A 23,489-nucleotide genomic window follows, 5' to 3' on the forward strand; every position below is an offset into this window, starting at 1 on the left:
CTTTCTTCACAGAACGCCATGATGAAACAGATGCTGAATCTTGATAATGAGATCCGCATAATAAATGTCCAAGATTGTTGAGGCTAAGTGATTTTTCTTGGTGGGAACCAAGGTTTCGAGCACACTTGGATTCGCTTCATCTAGAATGTGTTCGTAATCTGGATCATGTGTATTTACCTCCACAAGTGGGTAGTGCAACTACTGGTTATACTTATAAAGAGTTCCATTTGTATAATGCTGAGGATAAAAAGGACCTTGATAATGAGATAAAGGCATATTCAACGCTCATGATGGCATTTCCTGAAAACATCTTTCACCAATTTAGCCATATTAAACCATGTGCTACTTTGTTTGCCCATTTGAAAGCAAGAAGTTTGGGTAATACTTTGGAGAGACATGGTTAAGTTTCAGTTCCAAAATTTCACTTTGCTGAAAAATGAAGCGGCGGAAGAGATGATCAATCGGTTTTGTCATTTAATGGCTGAGATGTCTACTGTGAAAATGGAACCAAGCGAAGTAGACAAGATTGACATGATTAAGAATGCTTTACCGTCAACATATTCCACTTTCTTGTTGGTGCTTAAAGAAAATAGTTATTTTTTCAAGAATAAAAATCTAACCGCTGAAGGTTTCATTAACAAATTGGAAGAAAGGGAATATGACATGAAGTGTCAAAAATCATTAAAAGATAGTCAAGATCCTACTCTGTACGGCGGATTGCTTCCCGCAAGTGGCAATTCTGAACTGATTACCGCCTTCTATACTCAAACAGCTTCTGAAAATCTATAAGGTGGTAATCGAAGTCCTAATGTATGCTTCATCGCATCTGGGTCAGGAAGTTCATCAGCTACTAGTACAAGTTCTTCAAGTTCACCACCAAATGTTAACATGAAGGAAGCTAAACAACAGTTCGCATTTATGTGCGCCTTTATGACTTCACACGACCAATTTGTGGGTAGTAAAATTGCTACAAGTGAACTGACCAATTAAGACTACGATCAAATTGACCCTAATGATTTAGAATAAACGGACTTGAAGTGAATATGGCCATGATTGTATGAAAGGTCAAGAGATTCATGTAGAGAACGGGAAAGAATCTTCCAACTTTGAATAAGAGGGTTGGTTTTGACAAGTTGAAAGTAAAGTGTTATAATTGCCAAGAGTTTAGACACTTTGCCAAAACATGTGATAAGCCCGAAAAGGAGTATACTGGTCCCCGAGCTCAGGATAGAAATTCTGGCAAGAACTCAAATGCTTCTGACAAGAAAACTAAGCCATATGATGGGAGCAGGGGAAATCTAGGAATTCATAGGCATTGGTTGTTAATGATGGGATCGATTGGACGCAAAAGCTTCTCGGGACCCAAGCTAACTTGGCAGTGTTTGAGACAATTGATCATTTTCAAGATGCAACTGCCGATAATTTAAGTTATGGAAGTGAATCGTCAGAATCAGAAACGGAGTCTGATGATACAAGCGTTGGTCAAGATGAAAACTCCGCTTGCATTGCGAAGATTGAAGTGGTTTGTACTAACTCTTATTTTAAAGTATCGGTGAACGAAAGAAAAGAAACTATAACTTCGGTTGTTAAAACTGAGTGTGCTCAATATGGTGAATTCATGTGTAAACTTGAAACTGCTCTTCACCATAATGATCAACTAGTGAATGAACTCACAATGATTCATGAGTGTCATAGACAAGCAACTAAGTCATTAGAACAATCAACTTCAAAGATTAAAATCTTGTCTGAAAGAAACCATGATTTAAAAGCAGAAGTCGGTTTTAATTTGGTAATTATTGAAAAACATTTTCAAGAAATTCTGAAACTTCGAACCTGTATAACCCAATTGGAGAATGAAATATTTGAACTTAAAAATGAAATCAGTAAATTTCAAGATTCTTCATTTCTTCTCAATGAAATTATTGAAGTCAACAATTCTCATCAAAAGAATGGTAAGGCAGGGTTGGGTTTTCTTGAAATACCTCCACCTTTTAAGAATGATTATTCTTGCATTCCCGAGACAATTGACAGTAAAACTGTTGAATTTGATTCATTATCAAAGATTAAAACTACTATCTCTGGAAATCAAGAAAAAAAGGAGGTGAAAGTAGAACCAGTTGAGTCTGTCAATAAGAAACCAATTCAATCAACTTCTCATATTAAAAGTAATTTGTGTTTATTGAGAATTAAATTAACGGGTCAATTGAGGAAGTTGATGAACTTCAAGTTATTCGCAAAAATGAAAACATCTCTACAGAGAATCACATTCTATATGAACCACAAGAATTTGAAAAGGCTGTTTACGGTTCACAAAATTCAAAGAGTTCTAAAATTGATACCAAATCTCAAACTAAAGTAAAAGTGACTGAAAAGCCAAAAGTTTTTGATGAGGATCTAACGAGATTCATTAATACTTCTAAGAATGTTACTTTAACTAAGGGTCGGGTTTACAAACTATAAGGGATGAATAAAGTATCCTCTGAAAAGGAAATCCCGGTTTGGTTAAACCTGAACTAATTGAGAGTGTGTTTAATGATGACACATCGAAAGTAATTGAACTTGAGGATGCTTTTAAGAAATAAAAAATGATAAATTTCAAGAGAAACAGAATTTAAATGCGTTCAAACCAATAAAGTTTGTTAAATCTTTGGCATTGGTAAGTGTTGCAAATACTACCAATCTTGAATTTTATAAAAGCAAAAGGGTAAACAAGAATACTGTTTCATGTTCAATTCCTCATGTTGCACCAAAGATTGTATCTGTTCAACCTGAAACTTCACAAGTGCCTTATGTTTCACCACAACCGTTTGTAGACGCTCGTTTGTGTTTTATTTGTGGGGAACATGGGCACATTGCTAAAAAAATGTGGAGTTAAAGTTTCAATTGCTAAAAATGTAACCAATGACTCGGCTCCTCAGGAAAACATTAACATGAAAAGACAACAATCTTTGAAAACGCAAGTCAATGAGCCACATATAATCATTGCTAATGTAAATCCTCGAAAGGTTATTCGGGCTGATGATCGTAATGTATCTCACAAACCGATTGATTTACTTCAACCGATTTGTAAAGTCACGGATTCAGGTGTGATCTAGGATGGGTATCTAAAGCGAAAGTCAAAGAAACCTGTGACTTACTCTCAAGTTCCACAATCACATTTGAAACCAGTATTTAATTTATCTACAAAGTAATAAAATGGAGGGCCCAAGGGCCCAAGACTGAGGCTTGGGCTGCCTTTTTGAGCTAATCATTTACTCTTTGTGCAGAGTTCATCCAGGACAATATCGGGAGACAAGTGGATATTAGACAGTGGATGTTCTCGGCACATTACCGACAATCTTGATCTCCTAACCAATGTGAAAGATATTCAAGGGGGATATGTAGCTTTTGCGGGTAATCAAGGGGGTATGATTACAAAAGAGCGAGAAGTCTCAAATGGTAATATTACATCCGAGAGGGTTAATTATTGTGAAAAAGTGGATCACAATTTGCTGAGTATGTCTCAGATATGTGATAAGAAATACACCACTTTGTTCACTGATAAGAATGTATAATTACTCAACTTGGATTCACAATTCCTAAGGATATGATTGTGTAACGCCCGTTAATTTCAGATAAGTGATTTAAAGCATGTAAAGTATGTACATCTCTCGGGATTTATCCGACTTTCCTCGGAGGCTTTACGTCATTCCGGTACGTTAAAATTATGTAACTTTCCACCCAAGTTGCTATACACTTTATACTTGAGGGGCTAGAATGAAACTTCTTATTTCATATCATAAAAGAATGAAAAACCCTAACTCATAACCCTAGGTGCAGCCGATCGCAGCTAAGAACCCCCCCTGCTCGTTTTTCTTCTGCCCCGCCATGTTTCCGCCGTGAAAACTTCAATTCAAGGTCGGTTTTATGATCCCCATGTCTTTTACACCTTAATTGATCATATTAACGCGTTTATTGGTCGTTAAGATTGAGTTTTGATGATAACAGCTTGCTGACAGATTAGTATACGTTTATTGTAGGGTCTGTAATGCAATGTTAATCCACTGTTTTTGATCAATTCTTGATTCCATGATGTTCTACTTTGAGTCTAGTTTCCAGAAAGGTATAATATGTAATTTTTGGACAAAATTTGAATGATTTTTATGAATTTATAAAATCGAGTGTCAAAGCTGATGCGAGATGACGGATTCTGGTCTGTCTTCCCGATGTCATAACCTTTTTTCGACAGGTCCAAATTGGTTAGTTTCACTTCTGGAAGTTAGTATTTTGAGTTAGGAACCAAACCCAATTGGAATCGTTTAATTTGGTTCGGTAATAAATTTTATAAAAATAAAACCATTTTGTTGCGCTCTGAAATAGCTGCACCTACCTTTCTGTATTGGAGGAATTTTTATGATTTTTGTGTCCAATATAAAAATATAATAAAAATATTTTTATAAACCTAAGACATTTATTAAAGTCTGGTAAAAATTTAATAATTTATTTCAAAGGTTATCCTATGTAATTAAATGCATCTTCGCATGCTAAAATCTACACGTTTTACTCGTTATTGATCGATAAGTTCGTTTTAGGCTTAACCGGTGGATGTTCAATTGTGTTCTTGTCGGGGCTGTTTGAAGTGAGTTTTTGCAGCACAATCTTCCTAGGTATGTCCCGTATATCATACTCAAAGATCATGTTCTTAGGTGTTCGTTAAGTTGATCAACTAGTTGTAGTTTGATTGTTATGTTCGGTTGTCTAGAATTGTTGAGTTTGATGCGTTAATCGGTTGGATGACCAACCGAATCAGTTTGCATGGCCCTAGAGGAGTCTAAGTGCTGTGGGAAAATTATTTTTTTGATGCTCGGGGTTGTTGTGGTGAGTGCTTCGTCAATCGAGTCGGCGATGCGCGAATTTTCGTTTAAACGTTAAAGTAAGAGTTGTAAAAAGGAACCGTCAACCCTATCAACTCGGGTGACATAATCTTGATGAATGAAAAGATTTAAAATGGAATTTGGTCCATTCAGGGCTAAGTCGTTTAACAAATGGTTTTAAGGTTTATTACCCGCGCATTCGACCCGATTTGATTATCCTTGGGCCTTGGGCCAAAGTATTGGGCCTTGGGCCAAGTTGTTAGGCCTTGGGCCAAGTATTGGGCCTTGGGCCAAGTTGTTGGGCCTTGGGCCAAAGTATTGGGCCTTGGGCCAAGTTGTTGGGCCTTGGGCCAAGCATTGGGTCTTGGGCCAAGTTGTTGGGCCTTGGGCTAGAGTATTGGGCCTTGGGCCAAAGTTGTTGGGCCTGGGGCCAAGTATTGGGCCTTGGGCCAAGTTGTTGGGCTTTGGGCCAAAGTGTTGGGCCTTGGGCCAAGAGTTGGGCCTTGGGCCAAAGTGTTGGGCTGGTACGGCCCATTAGGCTAGAGTGTTCCTACAGTCTAGTTTAGTAACGCGTTATGTATAATTTACAGGCCCTTGCTTGTGATTTTGCCCTTAGGAACTTCCTAGCTCGTTGCAAGTATTCGATCGATCTCAGGTGAGTTCATGATGCCCTTTTTACTCATTTTACTTTTGGGCTAGCATGAGCACTAAATGTTTTCTTACTTGATGAAATGTTTTTAAAATGATTTTATATAGGCTTGCTAGTATATGGTAAGCCTTGGGATGTTAAATATATATATATATATATATATATATATATATATATATATATATATATATATATATGTGTGTGTGTGTATATACATTATTTCTTGGCCTCTATTTGGCGATGTTGTAGTTGTTTCGACTACTTATGTTGTGTATGCCTACTTCGTGTTTGCATGCACTGATGTTACGTGTTTGGGTTGTACGTTTGCTCGACCCTGATGTTATACGTGGATGTTATATATATATACTGTTATGTATATAGGGATGTTATTGAATGGATGTTTACATATACATTTTGTATATGTATGTATGAGGATGTTTAAGTTCGGTAATGATGATTAGATGGATGTACCCTTTTACTTTTAGAAAACCTTTGGTATGACTATCATGATTTTACTACTGATATCTTTTACTTAAAACTTGAACTCACTCAGCTCAAGCTGACTTTGTGTGCATGTTAGTGTAAGTTTCAGGTTTGGAAGAGGATGCCTTATCGCTTGGACGTGCACGGAGCTACTTGGATGGTGAAGGGCATACTGGAAGGAAGAATTGTTCATGAATATTTTATTTCAAGGAAACTTATAACAGTTATACTTATTTTGGTTCTTGGGCAAAATTCCCGGGTTTCGGGAACTTATTTCATTTTTCATGTTTTCCGCAAAATTTACACTCTGAAATGCTTGTTTTAATGGAAGAAATGGTTTTCAAGTTTACTAAATTTTACAAGTGTTTGAATGATTACCAACTGTGGGGTTCCCAGGGTCCGGGGCCTTACAGATTGTCATGCGATTTCCACAATCAAATGATATTTATGTTTTAGATATGAGTGTTAAAGTATCTACCACTCCTTCTGAAACGTGTTTTATCTCAAAAGTTACCGAGAAAGATACGATTCTTTGGCACAAGAGTATGGGACACATCCACATTCTCCAAAATCATTTTATGGCAAAAACTTTGGTGGATGGTGTATCTCTAAAGAAATACAAGTTGAATGATTATTGTGTTGCCTGTTAGAAGGGGAAACAAAAGAAGAAATCTCACCCGGTTAAACAGACTAATTCAATTGATACTTCCCTAGAACGACTTCACATGGATTTATTCGGTCCAGTGAATCGTCCGGGTATTACGGGTGATTTATATTTCTTGGTAGTTACCGACGATTATTCAAGGTATTTGTGGGTTCTATTTATGAGCACCAAAGATCAAACGCCAGTTCTTATTCAGAATTTTAATCACTAAGATTGAATCACTTTACAAACATAAAGTGAGACGGATCCGAAATAATAACGCTACGGAGTTCAACAATAATGTATTAGATTTCTTTTTTATTCAACGGGGAATACATAGGGAATATAGTGCTCTATATGTGCCATAGCAAAACGGTGTTTCGGAGAGGAAGATCGAACCTTGATAGAGGCGGATAAGACAATGTTAGCAAATTCTAAGCTTCCTGTTCAATTCTGGAACAAAGCTATGAATGCCGTCTGTTATACACTGAATCGTGTCCTAACGGTTAAGAAGCTTAAAAAGACAAGTTATGAGCTTTTTAATAACAGTAAGCTGAACCTCAAGTATCTTGAACCTTCCGGGAGCCCATGTACGATACTGAAATGAGATGCTAGAAAATTTGAAGAGAAAGAGTTTGAGGGTTATTTTCTTGGGTACGCTTCACCCAAGAAACGTGTGTTTAATATCTCTTCAGGTTGTGTGGAGGAATGGTATCATGTGGACTGTAAAAGTTATTCCACACCACCTACCGGAAAAGGGCCCGATTTGATGTTCGATTATGACTTTTTATTTAATTCATTCATTCCAACGGTTGAGGTACAAACTTAAGACTTGGTACGTGCTTATTTGGAAGATTAAATGTTTTCTGTACCAAGATCTTCTAATTATGAAGAACCTGGCGTACCGAATCAGCCGGAAATGTAAGATGATGTTTCAGAAACTTCTGATGATACTGAGTTTGTCGATTCTTCGTCAATTCCATTGGACGATTCTCAGGGAGTTCCTAAAATTATTCAAGTTGAAGACTCTTCACAAACAATCTCTTTAGACAGAGCTGAAGAAAATGTTACCAATTTGGGTAATAGTGTATTGGTTTCTTGCACCATACCTTTGCAAGACTTCCAAGCTCTTCTAAATCTTTATCATTTCTGTGCTTATCACTTGGTTTTGGAAAATCAAAGCCCGAAGATGTTTGTGCATAAGTACACTTGTTAAAGTTTACTTGTATTGGTCCACATACATAAATCTTGTGCATCTCTTTGGCCTTTACAAATTTCACTTCTTTTAGCTTCAAATGAGGGCTTCTAGATCTTTCTTCCTTCCCATAATCTGTTCTTCTTCTAGGTGTAGACTCAGTATCCCCAACATCAAACAATTCATGGTTGGAGAATACAGGATAAATTGGTGGACAAAAATTATCTTTCGTGGAACTATCAACCCTTGCCTTCTAAGATTTTGATTCTCCACACAAATCAAAGACTTCATGCTTGGCTCTCATTCTTTCATAATACTTATTCAACTTGGGATTTGTCCTTGGCACTCTGGGCATTCTTTCAACTGATTTCTTCTTGTTTGGTTCTTTGACATCTGCTTTACCTTTTGACCTTCTGCCCTTGCAACTGCAGGAACTGCATTCACTTGATAAATCATTTCTTATATCATCTTTTTATTTTACTTCCTTCTTTTCTTTAGTCTTTTCAACAGATGTAACCTTTTCTTTGATTTCAAACTCACCTTCTTTACTAACTGTAACATTTTCATACAAGCTTATGAACTCCCTTTTGTCTTCAAGGGTTGACTTGAATTTTTTTAGGTATTCCTCTCTTTGTTCCTTATCAACCTTTAAAGAATACATAGAAGGGAGGAGGCACAGTCTTGTATTTGTCCTCTGGCTTCATCTTCTCATTATAGCCCAAAATATTTCTAGCTGAGACAATATTTTTCAAGAAATCAACTTGAATCTGCAACTCATTATTTTTCACCTTTCCTTCAGTGTACATCTTCTTTAACCCACCAACTTCTAGATTCAACTTTGATTGAATTCTATAACTCTCCATACAATCGTCTTCCAAAATTTTGATCTGATTATCATAGGTTCTTGCACTTGAATCATAAACATTTATAATCACATCCTTTTTCCTACACTCACTTTTCCATTTTCCAACTTCCCTGTTCAAACCATTAATAACTAATAATAGGTCAGTTGTGGAAAGATCAAAGGGTACCTGATAACTTGATGATTCTCCAGCTTCATTTATCTTGGCCATGTAAGCAACATTGGCTTTCTCAATAGTAGCATGGTTAATCTAGTCAAACTCACCATCCTAAGGAACCATTGTAATAGTTACATTACTTTGATCTTATTCTGATTGTTTACTCCAGTATTTCCTCTGTTCTGGTATGTTTGAATCTGCAACTGATTGTTCCTTTGTTGCGGTTGGATCTTCTGTTGTTGTCTGTTTTGAGGATAGGGATTCTGATTCAATGGCTGATTCCTTTGCTGGTAGTTCTGCTAATTATGATTTTGATTCTGATAAAACTAGGCCTGATTCTCATATTGCCTAGGAATATTGCACTCCCTAGCAAAGTGTCCTGGTTGTAGGCAATTATAACAATTGGCTTTTAACTTGTCAAAACCAAGTTTTTCATTAGGACCAGAAAAGGTTGACCTTCCTGTACTGTTGTATAGCCTCTTGCTTCCAACACCCAACATGGCAGCTTGCCATTTCAAATCCATATCTTCAAGGTCATCAACATCAATTTGTTCCAGACCTTCTTGAACCACAGTGGTATAAATAAGATTCTTGGCCATAAAAGCAATGCACGACTCAGTGAACATTGAGAACAAGGCCTGATTGTAAGCCCCCGAATCCCGGAAATCCTACAGTTGGTAATCATATCCAAATTTCACAAATATTTAAAACCAAACCAATTCATCTTATTAAAATCGTTTCACAGTACTAAACAGCGAAAAGTCAAAAACAGTTCATTCCATTAAAATAACCAATTCAGAGTATGATTCAGCGGAAAATCATAATTATTAAAAACAAGTTCCCAAGACCCGGGAATTATGCCCAAAATCAAATCTCAATGTATTTAACAAAACTTTGAAATAAAAATGTTCATTATTAAAACTTCCGACTAAGTATGCCTTTCACCATCCATGTAGCTTCATGCACATCCAAGCGGTAATGCATCCTCCTCCTAACCTGAAACTCACACTAACATGCACACAAAGTCAGCTTGAGCAGAGTGAGTTCAAGTTTTAATAATTAACATCTAAAATAATAATAATCATAATCATTCCAAGAGTTTTAAAATAAAACAGGATACAACAGTTGGGCCATCATCAGTAATAAGTAATCATACTTATATATATATATATATATATATATATATATATATATATATATATATATATATATATAAACATCCATATAATTATGTCCCTATAGATATCATCCAAGTAATAACGTCAGGGTCGAGCACACGTAATATCCAAGTAATAACATCAGGGTCGAGCAAACGTACAACCCAAACACGTAATATCCAAGTAATAACATCAGGGTCGAGCACACGTACAACCCAAAAACGTATCATTCCATCTGATAGTGATCATGCCACACAAGCCTCCCCCCTTACGGGCTTTCCAGGGCCCGCCACAGGATTTATGAACCTGAGTAGTATAGTTTGGCCCGGCCAAGATCACCATCCATCCGTATGCAAACACAAAGTAGACATACGCAAACATCCTTAGTCGATAACGAATAATTAACATCGCCAATTATTGGCCATACAATAATACATGTATAATCATACGTACAAACATACATAAATATCATCCCAAGGCATATTCTATACAGATAAGCCTATGCAAAATAATTTAACTGTTCATCAAGCAAAATCGCTTAAGTGTGTATGCTAGCCCAAAACTTGAAAAGAGTAAAAAGGGGCATCATGAACTCACCTGACGCAAGGCACGGATTCACCATGAGCTAGAGGACCCATAAGTATCCCCAAAACTCAAACGCCTGTCAGTTTACATACAAACATCAGTAACGACATTACAGGACCCGTTTATCCTACGAGACGTTCTAACATGGTTCGAGTTACCTAAAGCCTCGACCTCATCAAACTCATTCATAACAGCCCCCGGGGCCTTAAGTTTACCAACACGGGAATAAAGAATTCCCAAATTACCCCCGGAAGCACTAGGTGACACTAACACGTGCGTTTAAGAGTTGTTTAAGAACTTAACATCCAACTCAGCCCCATGTGGACCCAATATGATAATTTCACAGCCAACAAGTCCACATGACGCTACACGAGTCAAATGGGTCGGTAACTCGCAAGTACAACGCACTAACTATTCAATAAACGCAAATGCGTGTTGTACCGACCCGTTTGAGTAACCGACAACCAATTCAGCCACAATACTTATAAAAATCATTTTCCAACAGCCCTTATATTAAACCGAAGCTATCCGAACTGAATTGGTCATCACTTACTTCATCCCTCGCGTTAAACGCAACAATCTACCATTCTAGCTAACCGAAAACTATTTTTCAAACAACAACTAGTTGACCAATCAAACGAATACCAAAAGACATGATTTTAAAGTATGTTATATGGGACATACCTAGGAATATTGTGGTGCAAAAACTCACTTCAAACAGCCCCGACAAGAACACAATTGAACATCCACCGGTTAAGCCTAAAACGAACTTATCGATCAATAACAAGTAAAACGGGCAGATTTTAGCATGCGAAGATGCATTTAATTACATAGGATAACCTTTTAAATAAATTATTAAATTTTTACCAGACTTTAATATATATCTTAGGTTTGTAAAATTATTTTTAATATATTTTTCCAGTGCACACAAAAATCATAAAAATTCCTCCAACACAGAAAGGTATGGGCAGCTATTTTAGTGCGCAACAAAATGGTTTAATTTTTATAAAAATCATTACCCAGCCAAATTAAATGATTCCAATTGGGTTTGGTTCCTAACTCAAAATATTAACTTCCAGAAGTGGAACTAACTAATTTGGACTTGTCGAAAAGAGTTATGATGTCAGGAAGACAGACCAGAATCCATCATCCCGCATCAGCTTTGACACTCGATCTTATAAAATCATAAAAAGTATTCAAATCTCGTCCAAAAATTACGTGTTATACCTTTCTGGAAACTAGACTCAAATTAGAACATCATAGAAATAAGAATCGAACAAAAACAATATATTTTCATCGAGTAACAAACCGAACAATAAACAAGTACGAATCTGTCAGAAATCGTTATAACTAAAACTCAACCCTAACGACCAATAAGCGCGTTAATATGATCAATTAAGGTGCATAGGACTTGGGGGAACATAGAACTAACCTTAAATTGAAGTTTTGGATCTTAACCTTGGCTGCACAAAAGAAAAACGAGGGTGGGGAGGCTGTACAAACTTCCGATCGGCTGAAGTGGGGAGGAAAGGGTTAGGGTTTTGTTTATGTTATAAAAATCTTACACTCTAGCCCCTCAAATTTTAAAGAAGTAACATCTTGGTTGAACTTGCATGAAAAGTAAAGTATGATAAGCTTACGAGGGTGGCAACGAGCTCCCGGAAGAATGTCAGATCAAGCCCAAAAGGTATACACAACACTACAAGGTTAAACCCTTTTAACGGAAATTAACGGGTGTTACATTGATAGTCAGTTCCATGGCCTGAGTTGTTCTGAACATAAGGAGGATGTCCACTAGCTATTGATGCATTGTTACTATCTTCAATCATTTGAACATTGAACCTTTGTTGACCAGTTCCATACACCATAGGTGTCTCTAAAGCAACTGAATTGACATCTGAAGGTTCTTCAATGATGGGATGCATCTGTTGAGATCTTGTTGACAAATTTCCCATAGGAGCTACCAAAGCATTAGTCACCGGAAAACTTGGTCTCTCTTCTTTAATCATGTTATTCTCAATCATCTCATGTTCGGCAGCTTGTAGAAATGAGATCGCATCATCCAATTTGAAATTAGGAAAATTCACCTTCTCCCTTATGAACTTGCTGGCAGTGTACCATTCCCCTGAAAAAGAAGAAAGTAGCTTCTTATTCAAATCAAAATCAGAGATTTGAAGGTTTGTATTTCTGATTTCATTCATAATAGCAATAAATCTTTGCAGCACCAACTTCAACCTTTCTCCATCTTTGAATTTGAATCTGTCTAATTGTTGTTTAAGCATGCCTTTCTTAATGTATCTAGTTCAACATTTCCTTCAAACATTTCAACCACAACATCATACCTAGCTTTGGCATTAGTATGATGATTCACACTAGCCAGAATCTCCCATGACAGTCCAAGTTTTAGCATAGATAAAGCCTTATCATCTCTCCTCTTCATCTGTCTCTCTAGCACCTGATTAGCATTTGTAGTGTCGGTCGAAACATACGGGCCATTCTTGATAGAAGCCCAAAGCTCTGTGTCATTATAGTTCATCGCAGCTTTAAACAACACCTTCCACTTTATGTAGTTTTCCTACCCTAGTAATCTTGGGATCTTGTTGGTCGATACCTCTTGATCATCCATAACGTCAACCTTACCAGATTTGGAAGCAAGAACCTTTGTAGACCTTAAAGCTTAAACCTTTTTCACTCAAACTTCAATCCTGTGGTCTTCGGAGAGCATACACAGCTCTGATATCACTTGTCAGGACCGGATCTCATGTAAAACTAACAATAGTCGACAAGAACACACAAGATCTAATTATTGAAGACCTTCTGATTATATCGGCGGAATCAGTATAAGCAGAGTGTAGGATTGAGTATATGATTGTTAAAGCAAACACAAACACAATAAACAAAAGATTCCAATATATTATGTAAATCGTTGATGAAAGGTGGAATAGTTTATAGGATTTGCATAAAATGTCTAGGAAATTGTGTATAGAGTGATGGTCGTACTAGGTAACATAAATAAGGAATATTCTCTCAATGATCATTATGCACTAGTTCCCTATTTGATAAACCTAGTATTCTATTTATAGGCCCATGGGCATTCCTTCTAGAAACCCTAATGATTACATAAAGATTGACAAATAAAGACAAGTGTAAAACTGGTCTTCGAGTATGATATATCCTTGTCGAGCAGACATTGTGATACAGAGTATGCTCGAAGCATGTCTTCGAGCAGACTTTACGTAGAATATTTTCCTTAAAAAATATTATACTCCAGCAGACTTCAATCTTCATAACATGTTCAAACTTTGCTCGAATAGATCCTACGAGCAAACATGTTCTCATTGATCTCTTCAATCTTTCCTAGGGTTTATTGTGAGCAACTCCAGCATACTCGGGTACTAAAACTTGCTTAAGATTGAACCATACTCGAAGCTTTACTTAGAACATATTGAGATCTTCCTTTATTGTATCCATGCTCGACCCACCAAGATGCCCTTAGGACTTGGTTTAAGCTGGATAGATCAAGTGTTTGCTTGGATAGCAAACTATGCTTGATAAAGAACATACTTGCTCGATGAAGTGTAGCTTGCTCAAAGCTTTCAACACTTCGAAGAATTCCAGAAGATAATCTACAAGCATAAGATATCATGCTCGAGGTAGTAATCTTCATGCTCGAAGGTCCAAGCTTACTCGAAGTCCATACTTAGCCATTTTTCTGAGGAGGTTGAGAATATTCCAATCTTCCTTAGAAAATTTCTGACTCAACTCTCTCTTCCTTGATCATGTGATTCTCAATCATCTCTTGCTTCGTAACTTGAAGAAAAGAGATGACATCATCTAACTTGAAGTTTGAAATTCACCTTCTCCCTAATGAACTTACTAGTTGTGTACCATTCTCCAGACAATGAAGACAACAACTTCTTGTTCAGATTAAAATCAGTAACCTGTAGATCAGTTCTCTTTATTTCATTTACTATTGCAATGAACCTTTGTAACACAGACTTTAGTCTCTCCCCCTCCTTGAACTTGAACCGATCTAGTTATTGCTTCAATCTATCCTTCTTGATATCTCTGAGTTCAACATTCCCCTCAAACATCTCAACTACCGCATCATACATTGCCTTAGCATTTGTGTGATGATTCACACTACTAAGAATCTCCCATGATAACCCTAGCTTTATCATAGAGAAAGCTTTATCATCTCTTATTTTCATTTGTCTTTGCACTGTTGCATTAGCAATAGGGGCTGATGTAGGAACATAAGGATCTTCTTTGATTGAGGCCTAAAGTTCCGTGTCATTATAGTTCACTGCTGCCTCGAATAGCACCTTCCATTTTATATAGTTCTCTTGGCCCAAAAGTCTTGGGATATGGTTGGTACACACTTCTTGATCGTCCATACTTTCATGAATGCGTCAGATATAATGCAAAACCTTCACAATCATAATGTTTCCAACACAGTGGTCTTCAGTGAGTGTACAGAGCTCTGATACCACTTGTTAGGACCGCGATCTCGTGATAAACCAAAACAGTTGACAAGAACACACATACGAAATCAATATATATGAAGACCCACTGATTATATTGTGACATTCATGATAAAACGAGGTACACTATATTCATTACGTAACAAGTAAACGATAAATCGGTTAATTCGTAGTGCTTAAACGAGTAACCGACCGATACTAAATATGACCCGTATACATACTGAGGGGTCATATACGAGTTATATATATATTATAGAAGCTAACATATTGATATTTAGGCCCCGGTACGTTTAAAACTCTTTAAACGAAAAAGGTTTCGTTTATCGATACGCTATAAGCTTAAACGCAATCGTTAATATCAAAACAAGCATTGCAGCATCCGTTAAGCCGAAAAAGATTTATAAAACACTTATATGACATGTTCTAAGCAATCCGTGAAAATATTTTGGAATTTTACAACGAGTCAGTACGTTTTTCTTATTTTACAAAAATAAGCTGAAAAACACTCGTTTTTGCGTTATTTCTCATACCCGAATTAATTTTCTTGCGAAAAACCGAACCCGAACTAAATTTAAAGTGGGCTTTTCATGTTTGGGCTTGTATGAATAGTTAAATGGGCCAAAACAGCCCATTAAGGGGCTTCTAAAAGTGCCGATCGGAATCTGCCACCATAATACACATTATTTTTTTTATATAACTTCAATCCTAAGTTAGTGCTATTCATTTTAACTTTCAAACCTTTTGAAGTCCAGCAGCTCTAGCCTCTGTTCTCTCAATTCCCTTTCAAAAACCCTAAGGTAAAATCAAAGTTTATAAAGATTTAACAAAGCTTGATGCATATAATTAACATATAAACATGTTTTAGTTAGTTTTAAACATGTTTAACCATCCAAAAACCCTAAAAATCAAGTAAAATTATGTTTTGATGTTAAACATGTTTACAAACCAGGAACATATACTTTTTTGGTCAAAAACGCGGATTAGAACATGAATACAACGTTTTTACGGTTAGAAAGTTCGGTTTGAACCCAAAACCGAAACCCCAATTATCAAGGCTGTTACATGGATGATTTATGCTTGGTTTGATGTTATATGATATGTAGATATACTGAGTTTGCAACCCGAGACCCGGAAAGTCGTTTAAGCTAGCAAAATTCATCGAAAACCGACAAGGTAAACCCGTAATAACGTTTAGGGGCTGTTTAGTATTAGGTTGTGACGTGCTTGTTGTTAGCTTGTGAAAATTTGCAGGGACATTAGGGATCATATAAATGAGTCCCTGTTCAAATTTGGTAATTTTTCGATAAACGGAGAATATTTGGTGAATTTATTCCCGTTTATGAGCGTTTATTTGGGAAAAATAGCTAAACATATTGAAAAATTATGAAACTTGGTTTTGAAGTTTGATATGGGATTGTAAGATCACTGGTAAAGTTTGGGAATCATTGGAAATGTCTAAGTATGGTTTGTGCGATCATGGCTTAACCGAATTTTAACAGCTGAAAAACGCACAAAAAGGCATTTTGTCAAAAGAGTTAGGTTCTGGAAATTTTGCAGGGGCTATGTAATGACATTAAGGCCATTGGTAAAAATTATCGGAGTTTTCGGAGGTCGTTTGATATAAACGGGCCATTTATTACATGATTATAACCTATTAAATGAATTTTTATAAATAAATAAATAATCATAAAATTTCTGAAAACATTTTTATAAAATTCTCCATGTCTTAATGTATTTTTACAAAAATTTACATAATTTATATATAATTACATATTTAGTTATGATTTATCAAAGATTTAAATTATAATTGTTTTAACGAAACCGGCAGTTTTGTGTTTAACGGACTGACTGGTATGTCAAAATATCAAAAGTAGTCAAATATCATATTTTTGAATGATATTGATAAAAACAAACTTTTTACGAAAACTCCGGACAATTCGGGTGAATTGTGCGCGTTTTGTATAATCAAAACCGTGTAAAAACGGAAACGAACCCTGCAATCAAACCAGACACCGAAACTTTAAAATTCTTTCATAAATCAAATCATTTTATCAATCAATATATTTACTTAAGTTTTATGTGATCTTACCTAATCCCGAAACGTATAAACGATCAACTGAGCTAGGCTCGAAAAACGGTGAAACTGAGCCAAATCCAGTTTTAAACATTTCATAGTACACAACGTCACAATCTAAGACTATGGTCATGTTCTGGGCCTAACAGCTATACCCAGATTATCTATACAGCCCGACTTAGCTTAAACACTGTATTAGTAATAACAATACGATACCGTTTATAGGAATCAGGCTATAAACGAGACATCTGACTATTTGATACGTGATTTCTGTGCGAACTACGATAAGGTGAGTTTCACGATCCCCACTTTCTAAACTGTTTTACGAACTTTTGGGGTGAAAAGCATATTTACATATACTGATATACTTGAAAACGTGTGATGATGTGGATTATCTAAGTACTAACACTTGACAAGTCCCCACAAACACAAGTGATTAACTTCGTGCCGGTGGCGTGTGGATAGTACTATCGGTTTGACAAACCCAACTGTGACAGAGCCGGTGGGGTAAGCCGGAACATATGTAAAAACCAGTTGCACATTGTCATTATATATTTACATACTGCTATGTGGTGTTAGACATAGTACATACATGGGGCAAATTGGCTGTTAAATGCCAACAGGAGTGCATGGGCAGGAGAGGCCATGCAGTATAGCTCGTTTCGGTTTCACTTGTGGCTTAGTATAATGCATCATACACAGACATTTATACATACACACTGTAAACTTTACGAACTTGTGAACTGATTTCATTGATACTCGTGAAACTTGAAACTCACCAACTAGACGTAGTTGACCCGTTTTAACATGCTTTTCAGGTAAAGCAAAAGTGGAATGATTTGCTTACATGCTTGGTGTTAGAAAGACAAGTTGAATAGCTGTGAATAGACGCTGATATAGTACTGTTTAAGAAGCTCGTAAACCGGTTATGTGTTTTTCACCTAGTTTGTAAACATAGTACCTACCCATATGATATGATGTAAATTAGCTGTTGAATTTTCTTTATAAACAATGTTGTTGATACCAGTGTTATCTGTTACATTCCCGTATTACGCTTCCGCAACTACCTAGTCGGGGTGTGACAGAAGTTGGTATCAGAGCCATTGGTTATAAAGAATTAGGATGTCCCTTAGGATACCCTAAGATAACCGTAGGCTCGATTAACTCTGGGAATAAAATAATATTAAATAATACACACGAATGATTCTCGTGATGAACGCGAATGGACAAGTGGGTTATTATGGTCCGGAACGTAATAACAGACTTGTTTGTACGAGGAAATTCGAGAAGAAGTCGATGAAAAATCGAATAGGTAAAAACAGCAACATATGTGTATAAAATATAATAATAAATAAATATTTGTGTATATAAACGATTATTTGTGCTTATGTGTATAAATACCTGCACGTATCTTACTATGATTAATATAGAAGGATGTTATTCTTATCACTAACAATTGTGCAGGAATATGTCAAGATCTACTGATCGTTTACCTAATACCCTACCAACAGGGCCTGAGGAGGAAGAGGAGGATCCGGAAGAGGAAACCGAGGAGGAACCATAAATAGGAGAAGGTGCAGATGCAGTAGTTCCTTACGAGGTACCCGCATATCAACCCGACTTATCGGGTTATCGTTGTGACACCTACCCCCCTAGGGAATCCCCTAGGAATGTTGTAGGACAGGGAGCTACTAGTGCTTATCATTCACCTGTTAGAGCACCCAGATCCCCTACTCCACCTGTACAGCATACACCAGTACCCCCACCCACTATTAGAAACCGTCAGACCGCTCGCATTTCAGTGCGTCCACCTGAGCACACTTCTTTCCCACCTCGATCTACGTACCATAGGGGAGAAACATCACGTGTCCAGGTCACTGAGATACCTATTCCTACTTGGGGTTTACCCGCCCCGGTACCCGAGCAACCTCGTCATTCTGATTCAGCATGGTTTGGTTTAGCAACTGATCAGCTTTTAGAACAATCACATTCGATAAATAACCTAAACCTGCATAGATATGATATGCAAGATCACATGCGGTACATGCAGCAAGAAATCAGAATTGTGCAAAGATCCAGTGCTCACAGCCACGGGCGTCAGGATCGGGCAATGATACTACTGGGAGTATGCTTAGCGGTTAATGCGGCCCTAGTGGCTGCTGTTGTTTGGTTGTGGTTCCATGTTGCAAAGAACGGATAGGACATAGTAGTTTAGCCGTATGTATATAGTCTTTTGATATCCCAAGCAGCATTTTGTTACAACGTGTTGGGCTGACTTGGGAGTTGTTTGTGGTTTAGTACTATTTCAAGCACTGGCCCTTATCGGGTTAAGTCTACATGTCACTTGGTGACAAATTTTGATATGCATATACAAGCGCTGGCCTATACCAGGTTAAGCCTATGCGCTAATTTTGGATGCATATGTACAGTAATGATTATAATTAATACAAACGTGTTTTCTTTGGCATAGTTATGTGTTGGGAAAGTGTAATACCGTAAAGTTGTGTTGATCATAGTGAAACAATATTGATTATTATATAATTGATTATTCTATAGAATGGCCTCGAAGAAAACAAACCCTTTGTCTGAGGCGGAAGTGGCCGCAATGATTGCTCGTCAACTACAAGCAGTGATACCAACAATTGTAACACAAGTCACTGCAGGCATACGTGCTAACAATACTGTTAATCAACCTACGAGCACCACCACGGCCACTGTTAATACACCTCCGCCGGACACTAATGTAGCCCCGGGTGTTACTACCCCGGTGAATACATATAATGTCATAAATAATAATAACACTCTCCCAACTATGAATGTCACTGGGAACCCAGAACCTGTTATGCACCCTGATAATATCCCGAACCCAAACCCTGTACCGGTTGTTAACACAACTAATAGTGATAATACTCGGACCAATACCGATAATAACAATAATAATAACCGAGAACCCCCGCGTCAGGAGTACTCATACAAACAATTTACATCATGTAAATCGATTGAGTTTAAGGGTATTGAAGGACCTGGCGGACTGGTCGAATGGATAGAAAAGACCGAATCAGTAATTAATATCAGTGAGTGTCCACCGAACCGCGTGGTCAAATATGCTACCAGTATGTTTCTAGACCAAGCGCTGATGTGGTGGAACACGGTAGTCCAAATAAGGGGACAAGATGCTATTAATCGTATGTCATGGACTGAATTAAAAACCCTCATGTTAGAACAATTTAGCCCAAGAGATGAGATCCTGAAATTAGAACACGAACTTTGGAATTTGGAAATGAGAGGCACTGATCATCGAAGTTACACAAATCGTTTCATTGAATTGACTCGTTTGGTACCATGGTCAATTATTCCGGAATTCAAGCGCATTGAGCGTTATATTTGGGGACTGACCCCAGCTGTGAGAAGTATAGTCTATTCCGCAGCCCACCCAACTTTAGAGAGTGCCGTGTTACAAGCCAGCGTCGTTACTTTTGACCTTACAAGAAATGGTGTATTAAGAGTTCCAGGAGAATCATCTAGTTTGAAACGAACTAGTTATACCCCTAGAACACAAGTGAAATCTCAGAATAAACGAATATGCCCTACAACTCAGGACTATGCTATGACCAGTTTCGACATGAAACATGATACATACAAGGGGTCATTTCCGAAGTGTGGAAAGTGTAATTTTCATCATACTGGAAATTGTCGAACGATCATATGTCAGAGAAGCGGAAATATTGGGCATAATGCCCCAAGTGGTAGAACAATAATGAATACTTCAAACCGACAGTTTCAAACAACCCAACCTCATCGTTCACAAACACCTAGTCACCAACCAATCCGACAACAATCTAATCAGCAAACTCCATCTACAATGAACCCTCATACATGTTATAAATGTGGCAGTACGGAACATTTTCGGAGATACTGCCCCAATTTGAACCCTGGTACAGTGAGAAGGCAGAACCAAGCACAAGCATCAACCTCCAATGCAGCTAAGGGACGCGCGTTTGTATTAGGACCGGGTGAAGCGCGTCATGATCCGAATGTGGTGACAGGTACATTCTTAGTTTCGGGTCAGTATGCTTCAGTTTTGTTTGATACGGGCGCCGATAGAAGTTTCGTATCTGTTAATTTCTTACCTTTAGAAAATATGCCGGTTAGTGAACTAACAAAACCATATACTATAGAACTCGCTAACGGTAAGTCTATACTTGTTAACCGAATAGCCCGAAACTGTTCCCTTATCCTAAACGACCACCCATTCCTTATTGATTTACTTCCAGTAGAATTGGGAAGTTTCGATGTTATAGTCGGTATGGACTGGCTATCTAAGTATAAAGCTGAAATTGTCTGTAAGGATAAGACCGTTAGAATACCTCTTTCGAATGATGAGGCTATGATTATTCAAGGTGAGAAATCTGGTACGGTACTGCCTCTCATATCTCAACTTAAGGCATTGAGATATTTACGCCAAGGTTGTACTTTATACTTGGCGAGTGTAACAGTTAAGGAACCCGAGGAAAAACGAATGGAAGACATCCCAGTGGTACACGAGTATTCAGATGTATTCCCCGATAAGTTGCCTGGTTTACCACCGACCCGACAGGTTGAATTCCGTATTGACTTGATACCGGGAGCAGCACCCATTGCTAAGGCACCTTATAGACTTGCGCCTTCTGAAATGCAAGAACTGTCCAACCAGTTACAAGAATTACTGGACAGGGATTTTATTCGCCCTAGTTACTCACCGTGGGGAGCACCAGTGTTGTTTGTAAAGAAGAAGGATGGGAGTTTTCGAATGTGTATTGATTACCGGGAATTGAATAAAGTGACTATAAAGAATAGATACCCCTTACCTCGAATTGATGACTTGTTTGATCAGTTTCAAGGTGCGAAGTATTTTTCAAAAATTGATCTTAGATCTGGTTATCATCAAGTAAGAATTCAGGAAGAAGACGTACCAAAAACAGCTTTCCGAACTCGGTATGGTCACTATGAATTCTTGGTTATGCCGTTTGGGTTGACAAACGCACCTGCAGTGTTTATGGACCTCATGAACCGAATTTGCAAACCTTACCTTGACAGGTTTGTGATAGTGTTTATCGATGACATTTTGATATATTCGAGAAGTAAGGAGGAACACGAACAACATTTGCGGGAAATCTTAAAATTATTGAGGCAAGAGAAGTTATACGCAAAGTTGTCCAAATGTGAGTTTTGGCTACAAGAAGTACAGTTTTTGGGACACATTGTGAACCACCAAGGGATCCAAGTAGACCCAAGTAAAATTGAGGCCATTAAGAATTGGCAAGTGCCTAAGTCACCAAGAGAAATTCGTCAATTCTTAGGACTAGCCGGTATTATAGAAGATTCATTGAAAATTTTTCAAGTATTGCACAACCTCTAACCCTCCTAACTCAAAAAGATCGAGCATATGAATGGGGAGAAGAACAAGAAATGGCCTTCCAAATGTTAAAACAGAAGTTATGTGAGGCTCCAATATTAAGCCTTCCAGAAGGAACTGATGAATTGGTGGTATATTGTGACGCATCTCGTAAAGGTTTAGGATGCGTACTGATGCAAAGAAAGAAAGTAATAGCATATGCTTCCCAACAATTAAAAGTACATGAAAAGAATTATACGACCCATGATTTGGAATTGGGAGCAGTTATCTTTGCATTGAAGATTTGGAGACATTACTTGTATGGCACTAAATGTACCATCTATACTGATCACAAAAGCCTACAACACATATTCGATCAGAAAGAGCTAAACATGAGACAAAGGAGATGGGTAGAACTGTTAAATGATTATGATTGTGAGATTAAATACCATCCGGGTAAAGCCAACGTAGTAGCTGATGCTTTAAGCCGAAAAGACAGAATCAGACCATTAAGGGTACGAGCACTCGGAATGATTGTTCAAAGTAGCCTAACCGAACAAGTTCGCGTTGCACAAGATGAGGCCTTGAAGGCAGATCAACTAGAAAAAGAAGAACTACATGGAAATGAAAGGAATTTTGAGAAGAAAATTGATGAAGTATATTATTACAAAAACCGGGTCTGGATTCCAACGCTTCATAAACTCCGAAAGCTGATACTTGATGAAGCACACAAATCCAAATATTCTATTCATCCAGGTGCTGATAAGATGTATAAGGATGTTAAAGAATTTTACTGGTGGCCTGGTATGAAAAAGGATATAGCCGTGTATATAAGTAAATGTGCAACATGTGCAAGGGTAAAGGCGGAATATCAAAAACCTTCGGGAATGTTACAACAACCCGAAATCCCACAATGGAAATGGGAACAAATTACCATGGACTTTGTGACACACCTTCCTAAAACTTCTCGAGG

At 37.4% G+C, this 23,489-nt stretch overlaps 1 protein-coding gene across 1 annotated transcript; it reads left to right on the plus strand.

Annotated features, from left to right (window-relative positions):
• The first annotated feature begins 396 nt into the window (after nt 1–396).
• On the plus strand, nt 397–3,554 carry LOC143571776 (uncharacterized). The gene is made up of 3 exons (XM_077057114.1): nt 397–726; nt 1,352–2,101; nt 3,267–3,554. The coding sequence occupies exons 1-3, from the start codon at nt 397–399 to the stop codon at nt 3,552–3,554; spliced, it is 1,368 nt and encodes a 455-aa protein (XP_076913229.1).
• The last annotated feature ends 19,935 nt before the right edge of the window (nt 3,555–23,489 follow it).

This window comes from Bidens hawaiensis, unplaced genomic scaffold, assembly GCF_021521415.1.
Source record: "Bidens hawaiensis isolate Kalapana, Puna unplaced genomic scaffold, B.hawaiensis_p1.1 tig00025573_1, whole genome shotgun sequence".
In the NCBI taxonomy this organism is placed as follows: domain Eukaryota; kingdom Viridiplantae; phylum Streptophyta; class Magnoliopsida; order Asterales; family Asteraceae; genus Bidens; species Bidens hawaiensis.

Coding starts and splice junctions, on each gene's coding strand:
- LOC143571776 (XM_077057114.1), top strand. CDS start 397: ATGGTTAAGTTTCAGTTCCAAAATTTCACTTTGCTGAAAAATGAAGCG. Junction 727..1,351: donor TGTACGGCGGATTGCTTCCC/GCAAGTGGCAAT, acceptor TGGACGCAAAAG/CTTCTCGGGACCCAAGCTAA. Junction 2,102..3,266: donor GAAATCAAGAAAAAAAGGAG/GTGAAAGTAGAA, acceptor CTCTTTGTGCAG/AGTTCATCCAGGACAATATC.